At 43.8% G+C, this 14,143-nt stretch overlaps 1 protein-coding gene across 1 annotated transcript in view; it reads right to left on the reverse strand.

Annotated features, from left to right (window-relative positions):
• LRP1B (LDL receptor related protein 1B) overlaps positions 1–14,143 on the reverse strand; it is a 1,835,733-nt gene that overhangs the window by 1,193,793 nt on the left and 627,797 nt on the right. The window contains exon 7 of the mRNA XM_063932605.1: positions 5,501–5,663. Within this exon, the coding sequence (XP_063788675.1) occupies positions 5,501–5,663 (163 nt within the window). The remainder of the gene's footprint in view (positions 1–5,500; positions 5,664–14,143) is intronic.

Consider the following 14,143-nt stretch of genomic DNA (forward strand, 5'->3'; position numbering starts at 1 on the left):
TGTTCTCAGTCAGCTGATCACATCAGCCAATCATAAGAGACTGATACATATAAAGGGTGCAGTCTGGCCACTCCCAAATCACCATTATAATGTTGCTTCTCCAGTGAATGTAGGTCTGTGCTGAGCTCCCTGATACTAAGGTACAGTTCCAGTCCGCTAATACAATACCAGTCTGGTTATCTGCAGTTTCTGTTTCTCCAGTGCTATCCAGTTCCAGTATGGTAAAATAAAGACTTTCAACTCAAACACCTATACGGTTCAAGTCCGAGCCACCTATTCGATTACAGTTTGGTCACCTATCTGGTTCCAGTCCGGTCACTAATCTGGTTACAGTCTGATCTCCTATCTGGTCCCAGTCCAGTCACTACCCAGTTCCAGTCTGGGCACCAATTCAGTCGCAGTTTCTATTCCAGTTGTTATCGCTTTAGTTCAGTTCCAGCAACGCATCCTGAAAAATGAATAGAGGGAGAATTCCCTAGCATGTGGTAGAAGTAAGTAGTCCCAGTACTTTGTTCTGCCCCATCTGCCCACACAACTCCTAAGCACCTGCATCAGTTCCTCCTCAAGTCAGTGTGCCATGGTGAGTACTGCATGCTCCAGCGACCAGCTATAGCCAGCCAGGAGAGACAGGGGTGGCAAAAGGTGAAGAGAGTGCCAGCAGATGGCCCAGACCCTAGAGATGCCATGGCACGGCGTAGGAGTATGGACTAAGACAGCATACAGTTTGCAGCCGGAAGAGGGGACCAAAACAAGATCCTTTTGACAGGTCACAAAAGCTAGTATGAACTGTATACAAGTATGTGTAAAGATGTTTTTGATCTGTGCAATTTCTCATCAATCTATATGGGGTTTTGTTTTACTTACAGAGTCCTTTATTAGACTTGGAAACAACCTAAACATATTCCTCCATTATCTATTATTTTGTATTTATATACAGCAACCATATTAAAACAGATACTATTACATTATTCACAATAGTTCCTGTCCAAGTGGAGCTTACAGCCTAAGTTCCGCTACACATAAATCACATTCATAAATCACAGTTCAGGTTTTATAGAAATGTGGGGGAAATTGGAGCAAACTCAATGTAATTAGAATATACAAAGTCCAAACAAATAGAGCTCTGGTTAGAAAATTAACCAATGACACCAGTGTTGTGAAGGGACAATGCTAACCACTGTGTCTTATATCAAGCAACATAAATTCCTGCAAGTTCCTTAAATGTTAACACATATATTTTATTCATCTTATTAGAAACTCATTATAATAAACTTGCATTTGCTGTTTACTAGACTTCGGTTTTAATTTAATTTACCATTTGCATTGTTTATGATTTCCTCTGTTGTAAAATTGAGTTGAAAACAAGTTGGCCAGGAAATAACAACTACGTTTTGCTAGTGTATTAATTATGTAATGATGCATTTAGTGATAACAACCATCAAGAAGCTACAATTCTGTGAGCCCTATAAGATCATAACAAACCGAAATGTTTCAATCAAGAGTTTGGGAAGGTGGTTAAAAAAAGATGAATGTTTATTTTTATCATAGTAGGACATAGGGAAAATAATGAAATCCCAGGTTGGAAGACATAAATTGTTCAGTGTACGCGCTACTCAGAATATGCATAAGTTTGACAATTCAAACAGCTACTTATAAAAAATGCAACCATGATTTCCTCATAAAGACATCATGCCTAAAGTCATCAACAGAATCCTTCCTTCTACCTCAAACAACAAACCTTGTAAAGAGATGCATCTAGAATATGAGTGAGAAGTGAGTTGGCAATGGAATTTATTAGGAAGGAATTTATGGACTATATGCTACAGTTGGAAGAGTTGACACAAAAAATTTCCCAACAGAATATTTGCCAAATGCCAATAGAAATTTGCCAAATGTATCTCAAAGAGGAGCAAAACAGTTTGGCAATGCTTGTGATTCAATGCATTTCGGCTGGTTTAAGGATTAATATATGAACCAGATTACAGGAATATCGCTTATATCTGTTAAATGGAAGACTTTGGCTAACAAATCATAGAAAAGGAAAATAAAAAAATCTCAACTATTTATCTTCTGATCCAAAATGACAAATTATCCTGTGGACCCAACCTTGACAGTTTTGATAATCTATGTTTGCACAACAAAATATACAGTATTAAAGTGAGCTGCATAAGACTGTCCCACAATAGCGATATCCCAATGCATATACATTACAGGACTTATGCAGTTACTTTTTTATATGTGACACATGTGGAGTTTTTGAGGAAAGGCAACATAACACCTGGTCTGTTTTCCTATATGATCCATAATAAACAAGTCTCATCTTCTTGCAATATGACAACACTCAATTTACAAGTGATCAATGGCATAGTGTAAAATGTGAGCACAACTACGATAGATGTGACTTCCAGTGGTGGAATACCACCTCTGCAAGGGTGCTGCCAATAATGGATCTGTGGGGGAAGGGCAGTCAATGCCAAGTTACGAAGGAGGACTCCTTTGACCATGCAATGGCCAGACTTACAATGTACATGCTAAGAAAAGGCCCTTTAATCAGTGGGACCAGGAGTTTAGAGAGGCATTGCATAGCCATTATTCAAATTATGCTAAGGGGCCAGGCAGTGCACTGTTAAGCCCCTTTGCTCAGTTCACATAGGTCCAATTGAGTCATCTAAAATGAAGTCAGAAGATGTGAACTTTTAGGAGTTAAGCAAATATCCGGTCAAGGTTGTATATCTAGCCCAGAGTTTCCCAAACTCTGCCATGACAGTCCAGGTTTTAAGGATATCCATGCATGAGTCCAGATGTTAATCAAATTGACTGAAAAACTTACAAAGTCACCTGTTCTCAATCATGGATATCCTTAAAACTTAGACTGTAATGTAAACTTTGGTCTAGCCTAAAAAAAGAACAAAAGCTTTACTTACAGACATAGGGACCAATGCAGAGTTGGAAATAAAATGGCTATACATTGCTCAAATGAAACATGCTCATAAAAATAACATATTCTCACCCATAAGCAGAGAGGTCCGCATCTCGAGATGTATATACTTTTGCATCAACATCTGATCATCATAAGCATGTAATTGAATTATAAAAGGTACCAAAGATATGTTTCCTAGTAGACCTACAGCATATACACTAACGGGACTTGCCCGCTCCGAGTCCCTACAGTCGGCATGCCGACTAGCAGGGACTATTCCCACTTGTGGGTGTCCACGAAACCCATAGAGTGGGAATAGAACCTGTGGCGAACGCAGCTTGTCGCCGACCCCGCAGCACATCGAGCGCAGCGAGCTTGCTTGGGGCGTTGTTGGGCTTGCTCCCACCCCCACGGTATTCTGCAGCTGGGATCTCGGCGTCGGGATTCTGACCGCCCGGATCCCAGCTGCCGGTAAGCTATACCCAACCCACACTAACATCATGGTCTGCATTAGCCAGATTTCCACCCTTCCTGAACTTAGATCTAAATCTAAAGCATAGATATGATCAGAACGCATATGACTATGAATTCTCATAGTTGCATGTGGTAATTTTTTAAGTACTGTATGTACAGAGAAAATTTGTACTGTAGCTACACAGAAGAGTGCAAGATCAACTCTGCAGCACCCCTATATTCACTGAAAAGCATACTTCATCTTTGTAGAATCAGGACTTCTGCACGGCAAAGCAGCATGCTCCAGGTAAAGGGGCGTGGATTCACAGTAAAGCTACGAACGTAAGCCATGCCTCCTGTGTCCGTCACTCTGTGAGCTGCTGGCATGCCCCCAGTTCCTCTGTCTCTCATGAATAGACAATGTGCGCGTGCCCACAGCATCTGTTCACTGCTGCTCAGCTAAGCAGGGCAGTGAGTGACAGAAGACTTCCAACTGCCCCCATCACAACCGTGGGACACTACGGCCGACGGGTGGGACAGCGGGACAGTCCCCAAAAAAGGGACTGTTCCACGAAAATCAGGACAGTTGGGAGATTTGGTAAACCTTCATCAAAAATAACTGTTGGACAAGTTACAGCTTAAGTTTATCATTTAAAATCAACCTTATAAGAGTGTGCATGAATTTTCTATTTACAAAACCAAATGTTTTCATAATACCATATTGACAGATAATGTGAAGATATTATCTAGTGGAAACATTATCTTTACTGGTGTTCTTTGAAAAATGAACGTAGTCATAGAGAATCAAGGCGACCATCTGTTACATTCAGTAATATGGCTTCATTCAAGGATTATGGATACAACTTTCTGTGCAAAGTTGTATTTCCAAGCTGTTCTTGTCAGCGTTATACCCATTGTCATGATGTATTTTAATATCAATCAGACTAAGTAAAGACTGACAAAAGTCCACATATGGATGACAAGCTGTTCCTTTCACAAATATTTTTACATTTTAGCAATAAATGCTTTTACTTAGTATTTGTGTTTGCAAATTGTTACATGATCTTATGGGCTCGCCATGCCAGAGAACAATTGGGAAAATTATATTTAATATTATACAGACAGTGTCTTAAAAATATCTTTCTGTTTTGAGATTATCATAATTTACTGATTTGTATTTGTCCTTTCTCAATTTTGAATGAATAGTGTACATTTTTTTCATCCTTGTGGCATCCACTTTACCTTTAACCTAGCATCAAAAAGTTCATTTTCATTGTCATCATCTAAATTGTAGAGGGACTCTGTAAGGGGTATTAAATTGTTTGAAAATTCAGTTGGGTGTCTGTTTTTTCCTATCTAATAGACAGGAAAAAACAGACACCCAACGGACTTTTCAAACAATTGAATTCCACCCTGTGGATTGTGGACAACAGAGTTTAAGGAGACTGCATAAGGCATTATAAGGCACCAAAGAAATAATTATGAATATTTTGAGTCCAGTCCACTGAAAACACTCACACTGATCTTCAGCTGCTGTTACTTCTCTGTTTATAACTTGGAGAAATCAGAGAACCCACAATTGAGGAATTCATACATTAATGGGATTTGGTTACAGCTATCTGTCTGCTCATACAAGTATCAGAGGATTGAAATAGGAGTCTTCCTTTTTGGAGAACACATTTCAGATTGCTATCTTGAAAATACAAATGCTCATTATATTATAAAATAGTTAGAGAAAACATTCACTTAGATTCTTAAAATTATTTTTGTCTACCAACAGATAAGCTACTTTTGAAGATTTGGATAAGTGTCAGCGCAAGGAAAAGAAAAACATCCACTGGTATATGCAATATAGAATCCAATATCCCTGTTGAATTTATGTATGCCACTGTAGAATAAAACCAAACTCCCTTTCAGGTCAGCTTAAGACAATACAATACAATGAAAGCAATCAGTCTTAAACACTCAGCCCAGAGTGCTTCCTGTAATTGTCCTGTCTATGGATACAGTAAAGACCTGTAACCAGATCTAATTTGCAGAGCTGTTCTGACAGAATATATTTAGGTTTAAAAAAATTGTCAAAAACACAAAAATTAACATAAAGGAATTTATCAAAACTAATCTTACCCTGCTATTGGATCCAATGCAATTGCTTTTGGGTTCAGAAGATCGAGGTCTATCAAGGTGATACACACGGTTCCGTTATGATTACATGTAAAAATTCTGTCATTGCCATGATCCACAAAGTAAAAGTTTCCAGTGAGCCAATCCACAGCCATTTGTTGAACATCTGCCAGAGAAACAAGATACATTGAGTTCAATTTACAAGTTTTAGACTGAAAACAGTATAATAATGTGGAGTACAGTAAGTAGGTTTACTGTAAGTTGCTGTTATTACTTTGATAACCCTTCAACACCATCTGCACATTTTCTCAAGTACATACAGTATTTTCTAGATATTGTACAAGCAGCAATTTTGTGGGCTGTATCAATGAGAATCAGTTTACTAGAAACCAGTGACATCATGGGCTGTGGATCAGTAGTGTCACTGCTGTCTATTGATAGCATTCTAAAGACTTTTTGGTTTATCCTTCCAAAATAACTGTTTCCATTGTTTGTAGGCAACAGGTATACTTGAAAATATATACTCAATGGCCACATTATTAGGCACACCTGTACACCTGCTCATTAATGCAAATATGTAAACATCCAATCATATGGTGAAATTCAATGGATGCAGATATGTAGTCATGAGACCAAGTTGTTCAGGACAAACACCAGACTGGAGAAGCATGCAATATAAACTTCTTAGACTGTGGTTTCATGGTTTCAGCACTGCAGAAACGGATGATCTCCTAGGATTTAAAAGCACAATAGTCTATCTATAGAGCTTACCTAAAATTGTTCATAAAACCATCCAGTTAAAGCAGATTTGTGGGCAAAGATATCACGTCAATGAGAAAGTTCATACGAGAATGGCCAGAATATTTTAAGACGACAGGAAGACAGCAGTGACTCAAACGTGTTACACAGTGATATTAGATAAGAATTTCTGAATATATAATATGTTTATTCTTGATGAAGATCGGCTACAGCAGCAGAAAATCACAATGGATACCAGTGGCTACACTGGACACATGGTCACCAAAAGTGTAAAGCTGATGATTGGTAAACTTGCCAGTGATACCTGAAAGTTTCTGCTGATCATATGCATATATTTATTGCCAAAGTCTACCCATCTTCTAATGACTACCTCCAGAAGAATAACGTACCATGTCCCAAAGCATGTAATCTCAATCTGGTTCCTCCAACATGACAATGAGTTAAGTGTACTCCAGTGTACTCTCCTGTTGCCAGATTTTGAGCCAACAGAGCACTTTTGTTGTTACGTTCCTGATGCTCAGAACTGGAGATATGTAATGATGCGAGTTCTGAGCACCAGAACGTGACGCTGAACTAAGGAGAGGTACGGGAATAGCCCCTAGCACCCTACCTCCGTTGTCTTACCCGTGTGGTCGACTCACGCCTGCACGACTATGGTTTCTTGGGCCTACGGCAGCCGCGTTTGAAGGGCGGATTAGGTCTGCCCAACTCCGATGCCCCCAGGTCTTAGAGAGAGACAAAGCGTGAACCGAGACAGGGTAATAACAAGGGGACCTCTAACTAAAACAAACAGAAGCTAGGGGCTACTAACTACCCTAAAACTATAGGTATGTGCGGCACGCCGCCAAGGAAAAAGGACAACAAATGATACCACTGTCTGTTCCCCTACACGGCACCGCCGAGTTCCGGGGAGGACAGTGAAAAGCGGAAACCTCCGCAAAAACCTCCAACACAAAAGAAATACAAAGTAAAAGCGGCCTAGGCTGCAACTCGCGGCAGAAGCCGCTACTCACGAAACCGGGAGAGAACCCCAAATAACGAGAACCCTCGGATGACTGCAACAGGTTCGTTTTGGACAGGAAGGATTCCCAGGACCGGCTTCAGAACTCCAGGACTCGGGAGCCCAGGGAGCAGGATCGACCAGATACAGCCAAATCAGGAACAGATGTTACCAGGCAGGAACAGCATGCAGGAAGCTATCACCGGCGTTTGTGTGAGGCACTGAGGAGGCATATAACAGGGAACCCTCCAATGGCAGTGCAGAGCCTGATTGATGAATGTCGTGCAGCTGCCTTGCTGCACGACCAGGGGAGAACAGGTGTGAGTACTCTCATGGCAACGGGGAACGTGGTCTGCATGTGGCGTCCCCGTTGCCATGGACCCGGCGGCCCTGGGCGCATGGTGTCCTAGCGTTGCCAGGGACCCGGCGGCTATTGCGCGCACGGCGTCCCGGCGTTGCTAGGCGCCATGCGGGAGCAGACAGAGCGAGAGGCGCGGCGGCCGTGACCGCTGCTCGGTCAGAGCGCGGACAAAGACCGCCGCACCTAACAGTACCCCCCCCTTGAGGAGGGGTTAAAGAACCCCTAGAGCCGGGTTTCTGAGGAAACTCCTGAAAGAAAATCTTCTTAAGTTTAGGAGCATGTAAATCCTTATCCAACACCCAAGACCTTTCTTCCGGGCCATAGCCTTTACAGTGGACCAAAAAATAAAGCCGGCCACGAGAAAGCTTAGAATCTAAAACCTTCTCCACCAGGAACTCTTGTTGACCCTGAACATCCACCGGAAGCCTACCCTGGGAAATCTTCTGGGGGAACCTCCTGGAAACAATATATTTCTTCAAAAGAGAGCAGTGGAAAGTGTTGCCAACTTTAAGTGATTTAGGCAACAGCAGCCGAAAAGCCACTGGATTGACTTTCTTGACAATAAGAAACGGTCCAATAAATTTGGGTCCCAATCTAGCCGAGGGTTGTCGGAGCTTGATGTTACGGGTTGACAACCACACCTTATCTCCCACCTTAAGAGTGCACGGGCGTCGGAACCTATCCAAAAAAAAATTCTCTCGGAAGGCAGCCTTCTTCAGGGCAAGGTGCACCTTTTTCCAAATTATTCTGAGGCGGGAAGTTACGGTCAACGAAGAGCCTGGAAAATGAGGATAAAAGGAATTGGCTCTAGGATGAAAGCCCAGGACCGAAAAGAAAGGAGACTCCTTGGTGGAAGAATGGCAAGAGTTATTATAGGCAAACTCGGCCAAAGGAAGAAATTCAGACCAATCATTCTGAAGTTTGGCCGAATACAGCCGTAGATACTGCTTTAATGACTGATTAACACGTTCAGTTTGTCCGTTAGACTGTGGATGGTATCCAGATGTTAAAGAGAGCTTCATATTTAATGAGGTACAAAAACGTTTCCAGAAACGGGCAATGAATTGTGGTCCCCGGTCAGAAACAATATCCATGGGTAAACCATGGAGCCTGAAGACATGGCGGAGAAACAAAACTGCCAAAACTTGAGCGGAGGGTAATCGGGGAAGAGCAATGAAGTGGGCCATCTTACTAAAATGGTCTACCACCACCCAAATGACCCGGAATCCAGATGAAAGAGGAAGGTCCACCACAAAATCCATGAAAATGTGTGACCATGGCCTAAGAGGGATGGCTAAAGGCATGAGTTGCCCGACTGGCAACGATCGGGATATCTTGTGCTGAGCGCAGACCTGACAAGAAAGGACAAATTCCCTTACGTCCTTGGAAAGATTAGGCCACCACACCGAGCGAGAAATTAATTCCAAGGTTTTAGTAACACCCGGATGACCGGAAACTTTGTTATCATGAAACTCAGATAGAACAGTGCCTCTCAGAAATTCAGGGACGAAGAGACGGTCCGCAGGAGTAACTTTGGGAGCCTGCTGCTGAAGCTGGACTAGCTGTGTAAATAAATCCTGTGTGAGGCCTGCTCGGATGACAGACGATGGAACTATGGGGGTAGTTGCCGGATGGTTATTGTGAACTGGAAGAAAACAACGTGACAAGGCATCAGCTTTCGTATTCTTGGAACCGGGCCTGAAGGTGATAATAAACCTGAAACGAGTAAAAAACAGCGCCCAACGTGCCTGTCGAGCATTAAGCCGTTTAGCTGACTCAATATACTGCAGGTTCTTGTGGTCAGTAAACACTGTAATGGTATGCCTAGCTCCTACCAGCCAATGCCTCCACTCCTCGAAAGCCCATTTAACTGCCAACAATTCTCGATTACCAACATCATAGTTGGATTCTGCGGAGGAGAATTTCCTGGACATGAAGGCACAAGAGTGTAATTCCTGAGACTCCGGGTCTTCCTGAGAAAGGATAGCCCCCACTCCAACCTCTGAGGCATCTACCTCGACAATAAAGGGGAGCTCCGGGTTAGAGTGCCTGAGAACAGGAGCTGAGACAAAGGCCTGCTTCAAGGCCAGAAAGGCAGACTCGGCTTCAGGCGACCAATTGGAAGGATCCGCTCCTTTTTTAGTCAGTGCTACTATAGTAGCGACCAAATCAGAGAAGGTATGAATAAAACGCCTATAATAATTTGCAAACCCTAAAAAGCGCTGAATTGCTTTTAAGTTCGTGGGTTGTGTCCAATTTAGGATGGCCTGGAGTTTCTTTGGTTCCATGAAAAACCCCTTAGGAGAAATAATATACCCCAGGAAGGACACTTCTGTGATGTGGAAATCAAATTTCTCCAGTTTGGCGTATAAATGATTCTCCCGTAATTTTTGAAGGACCAATCGCACATGGGTGATATGTTGTTCAACAGACTCAGAGCAAATCAAAATGTCGTCTAAATAAACGACTACGAACTTTCCTAGAAAGTCACGAAGGACGTCATTAATGAGATCTTAAAACACCGCAGGAGCATTTGACAGCCCAAACGGCATCACCAGGTATTCATAATGACCTGACTGTGTGCTGAAAGCCGTCTTCCACTCATCCCCAGATTTTATTCGGATGAGATTGTAAGCCCCTCTAAGATCGATCTTGGAGAAGATAACGGCAGACCGGAGCTGATCAAACAGTACTGAAATCAATGGCAAGGGGTAGGTGTTTTTAACAGAAATTTTATTCAGAGCCCGAAAATCAATACATGGTCTGAGCGACCCATCTTTTTTCTCAACAAAAAAGAACCCTGCACTTAATGGAGATTTCGAGGGCCTAATGAAGCCTTTTTTCAGGCTCTCCTTAATATAATCATTCATTGCCGTGGTTTCCGGCCCGGACAGGGCATATAATCTCCCCTTAGGTAAAGAGGCACCGGAAACTAAATCAATAGCGCAGTCATAGGACCGATGGGGAGGCAGTACATCCGCATTACCCTTGGAGAAAACATCGTCAAAGTCCTGATATTCCAAAGGAATAAGTTCTGGGGTGACTGCCGCAACCCGGACTGGACCGGAAATACACTCCTTAACACAAAAGGGACCCCATTGGGAAATCTCCCCAGACCGCCAATCTATGGTGGGATTATGAAAGGCAAGCCAGGGGTGACCCAAAACTACGGGGACAGCCGGACAATGGGTAAGGTAAAATTCGATTTTCTCTGAATGTAGGGCCCCCACTGTCAGTTGTACTGGAGGTGTGCGGTGAGTGATAACCCCATTAGAAAGTGGACCACAATCCAAGCCGTGCATGATGATACGTTTATCCAAAGGTATCTGTGGAACGCCTAAAGCCTGAGCCCAACCAAGATCCATGAAATTTCCTGCAGCTCCACTGTCGACGAAGGCCGACACCAACGAACTGAGGCTACCAAAGGAATTTTTTACAGGAACTAATAAGGAATCATTTGAGGAGATTAACTGCAGACCCAAGTGAACCCCCTCACTACTCACTTGGTCAGAGCATTTCCCTGCTTATTCGGGCAATTAAGTGCGATATGTCCCTTGCCACCACAATACAAACAAAGACCAGAATTTAGCCTTCTGGTTCTTTCCTCTGGGGACAGCCGGGAGAGACCCATTTGCATGGGCTCCTCGATGTCCTCAGGAAAAGTATATACACATGGACTAGGCCTAAAAGCAGCTCCTCTTTCAGCCCTCCGCTCTCGGAGACGACGATCAATTTTAATAGCGAGCTCCATGAGTTTGTCTAGAGTCTCAGGAGCGGGGTACTGAAGGAGACTGTCTTTAATAACTTCAGACAAACCGAGGCGAAACTGACTGCGCAGGGCCGGGTCATTCCAGCCACAGTCGTTCGACCAACGGCGAAACTCGGTACAATACGCCTCTGCTGGATTTTTCCCTTGCTTAAGTGCACGCAGGTGGCTCTCAGCTGATGCTTCTCTATCAGGGTCATCATACAAAAGGCCTAAGGACTTAAAAAAGGCATCTACTGATAGCAAGGCAACATCATCCGCTCTTAGCCCAAAAGCCCAGGTCTGTGGATCACCTTGGAGTAAAGACATCACAATCCCGACCCGTTGAGACTCAGTACCAGAGGAACGGGGCCTTAAACGAAAATAAAGCTTACAAGCTTCCTTAAAATTAAAAAAATCCTTTCGGTTACCCGAAAAACGGTCAGGTAAATGCATTTTTGGTTCTGGAACCATACTCGGGGAGGCTCGCAAAAGATCTTCCTGCGATCTCACCCGAAGAGTGAGGTCCTGAACCATCTGAGTTAGTTCCTGAATCTGGTTGGCCAAAAGCTGGCTGGGATTTGGACCTAAAACTGCCGGATTCATGAGGCCGAATTTCTAGGCCCACCAATACAAAAGAAAAAATTAACTTTTTTTATTTTTATTTATTTGGCCGGTGATAATGTTACGTTCCTGATGCTCAGAACTGGAGAGATGTAGTGATGCGAGTTCTGAGCACCAGAACGTGACGCTGAACTAAGGAGAGGTACGGGAATAGCCCCTAGCACCCTACCTCCGTTGTCTTACCCGTGTGGTCGACTCACGCCTGAACGACTATGGTTTCTTGGGCCCACGGCAGCCGCGTTTGAAGGGCGGATTAGGTCTGCCCAACTCCGATGCCCCCAGGTCTTAGAGAGAGACAAAGCGTGAACCGAGACAGGGTAATAACAAGGGGACCTCTAACTAAAACAAACAGAAGCTAGGGGCTACTAACTACCCTAAAACTAAAGGTACGTGCGGCACGCCGCCAAGGAAAAAGGACAACAAATTATACCACTGTCCGTTCCCCTACACGGCACCGCCGAGTTCCGGGGAGGACAGTGAAAAGCGGAAACCTCCGCAAAAACCTCCAAGACGAAAGAAATACAAAGTAAAAACGGCCTAGGCCGCAACTCGCGGCAGAAGCCGCTACTCACGAAACCGGGAGAGAACCCCAAATAACGAGAACCCTCGGATGACTGCAACAGGTTTGTTTTGGACAGGAAGGATTCCCAGGACCGGCTTCAGAACTCCAGGACTCGGGAGCCCAGGGAGCAGGATCGACCAGATACAGCCAAATCAGGAACAGACGTTACCAGGCAGGAACAGCATGCAGGAAGCTATCACCGGCGTTTGTGTGAGGCACTGAGGAGGCATATAACAGGGAACCCTCCAATGGCAGTGCAGAGCCTGATTGATGAATGTCGTGCAGCTGCCTTGCTGCACGACCAGGGGAGAACAGGTGTGAGTACTCTCATGGCAACGGGGAACGTGGTCCGCATGTGGCGTCCCCGTTGCCATGGACCCGGCGGCCCTGGGCGCACGGCGTCCTAGCGTTGCCAGGGACCCGGCGGCTATTGCGCGCACGGCGTCCCGGCGTTGCTAGGCGCCGTGCGGGAGCAGACAGAGCGAGAGGCGCGGCGGCCGTGACCACTGCTCGGTCAGAGCGCGGACAAAGACCACCGCGCCTAACATTTGTGATGTGGTTGAATGGGAGAATTGTGCCATGAATGTAGAGCTGATAAATCTGTATCAAGTGTGTGATGCAATCATATCAGAATGGACCAGAATCTTTAAGGAATGTTTCCAATAGCTTACTGAATACATTCCATAAACAGTTCAGGCTGTTTTGGGGGCAAATGGGGTAGTCTAACCCAGTACTGGGAAGTTGTACATAATAAAGTGGCGGACACCAAGTGTTTTCACCAATATTATTTCACCCAAAATGTATACTCAAAATCTTCAGAATTCCAAAGACGGTGTAGCAGTATATTATGGCAGGCCGAGAACATTTCATATCATATATGTGGCATGATCCTCAACTAAAAGTTTGTGGGAGCTCTATCTATGAGTCTTGTGTCATCTTGACCCATGGGCCCTTTACATGAAGTTTAGTTTTGGGCTTGCTTTCTATTATTTTACCCTATAATCATGTATTTTGGCAACTTAGACAATTTTTTTTTTAGTTGATATATTGTATATGTCCCACACCCTTACATCAAGCAAAAAAAAATGTAAAGAAGAACACAAAAGTTTATTACAACACAAGGGAGTTATTCATTTAAGATTATATGTGCAGACTTGTATATGATCTGGAAACATCTGGATCTGTCTGTCAGCTGAACCTAACTTGGAATATATTTACAAGGACAAATCTGAATGACTAGACAGAATAGTAAGTGAGTGAAGCCAATATGGTTGTTTCACCCTCTGCAGAACAATGGGCCTAATTCAAGGTTGATTGCAAAAGCAAAATGTTCCTCTAATGGGTATAGCCACGGGCCTAATTTACACCTGATCACTGGGCAGCGATTTTTGCAGTCCTGTGATCAGATAGTCGCCGCCCACTGGGTGAGTGTATTTTAGCTGTGCAAGAGTGCGAACGCATGTAGCAGAGCTGCACAAACTGATTTTGTGCAGTATATAGAAAAGCTGCTGAAAGGACTGCCGCGCCCCAGAGAGCAGCAGTAGTGATATCTACAGGGGGTCACTCAGCACCCCTAAACGTCAATACACAAAAGA

Source organism: Pseudophryne corroboree, chromosome 7 (genome assembly GCF_028390025.1).
Source record: "Pseudophryne corroboree isolate aPseCor3 chromosome 7, aPseCor3.hap2, whole genome shotgun sequence".
NCBI classification, from domain to species: domain Eukaryota; kingdom Metazoa; phylum Chordata; class Amphibia; order Anura; family Myobatrachidae; genus Pseudophryne; species Pseudophryne corroboree.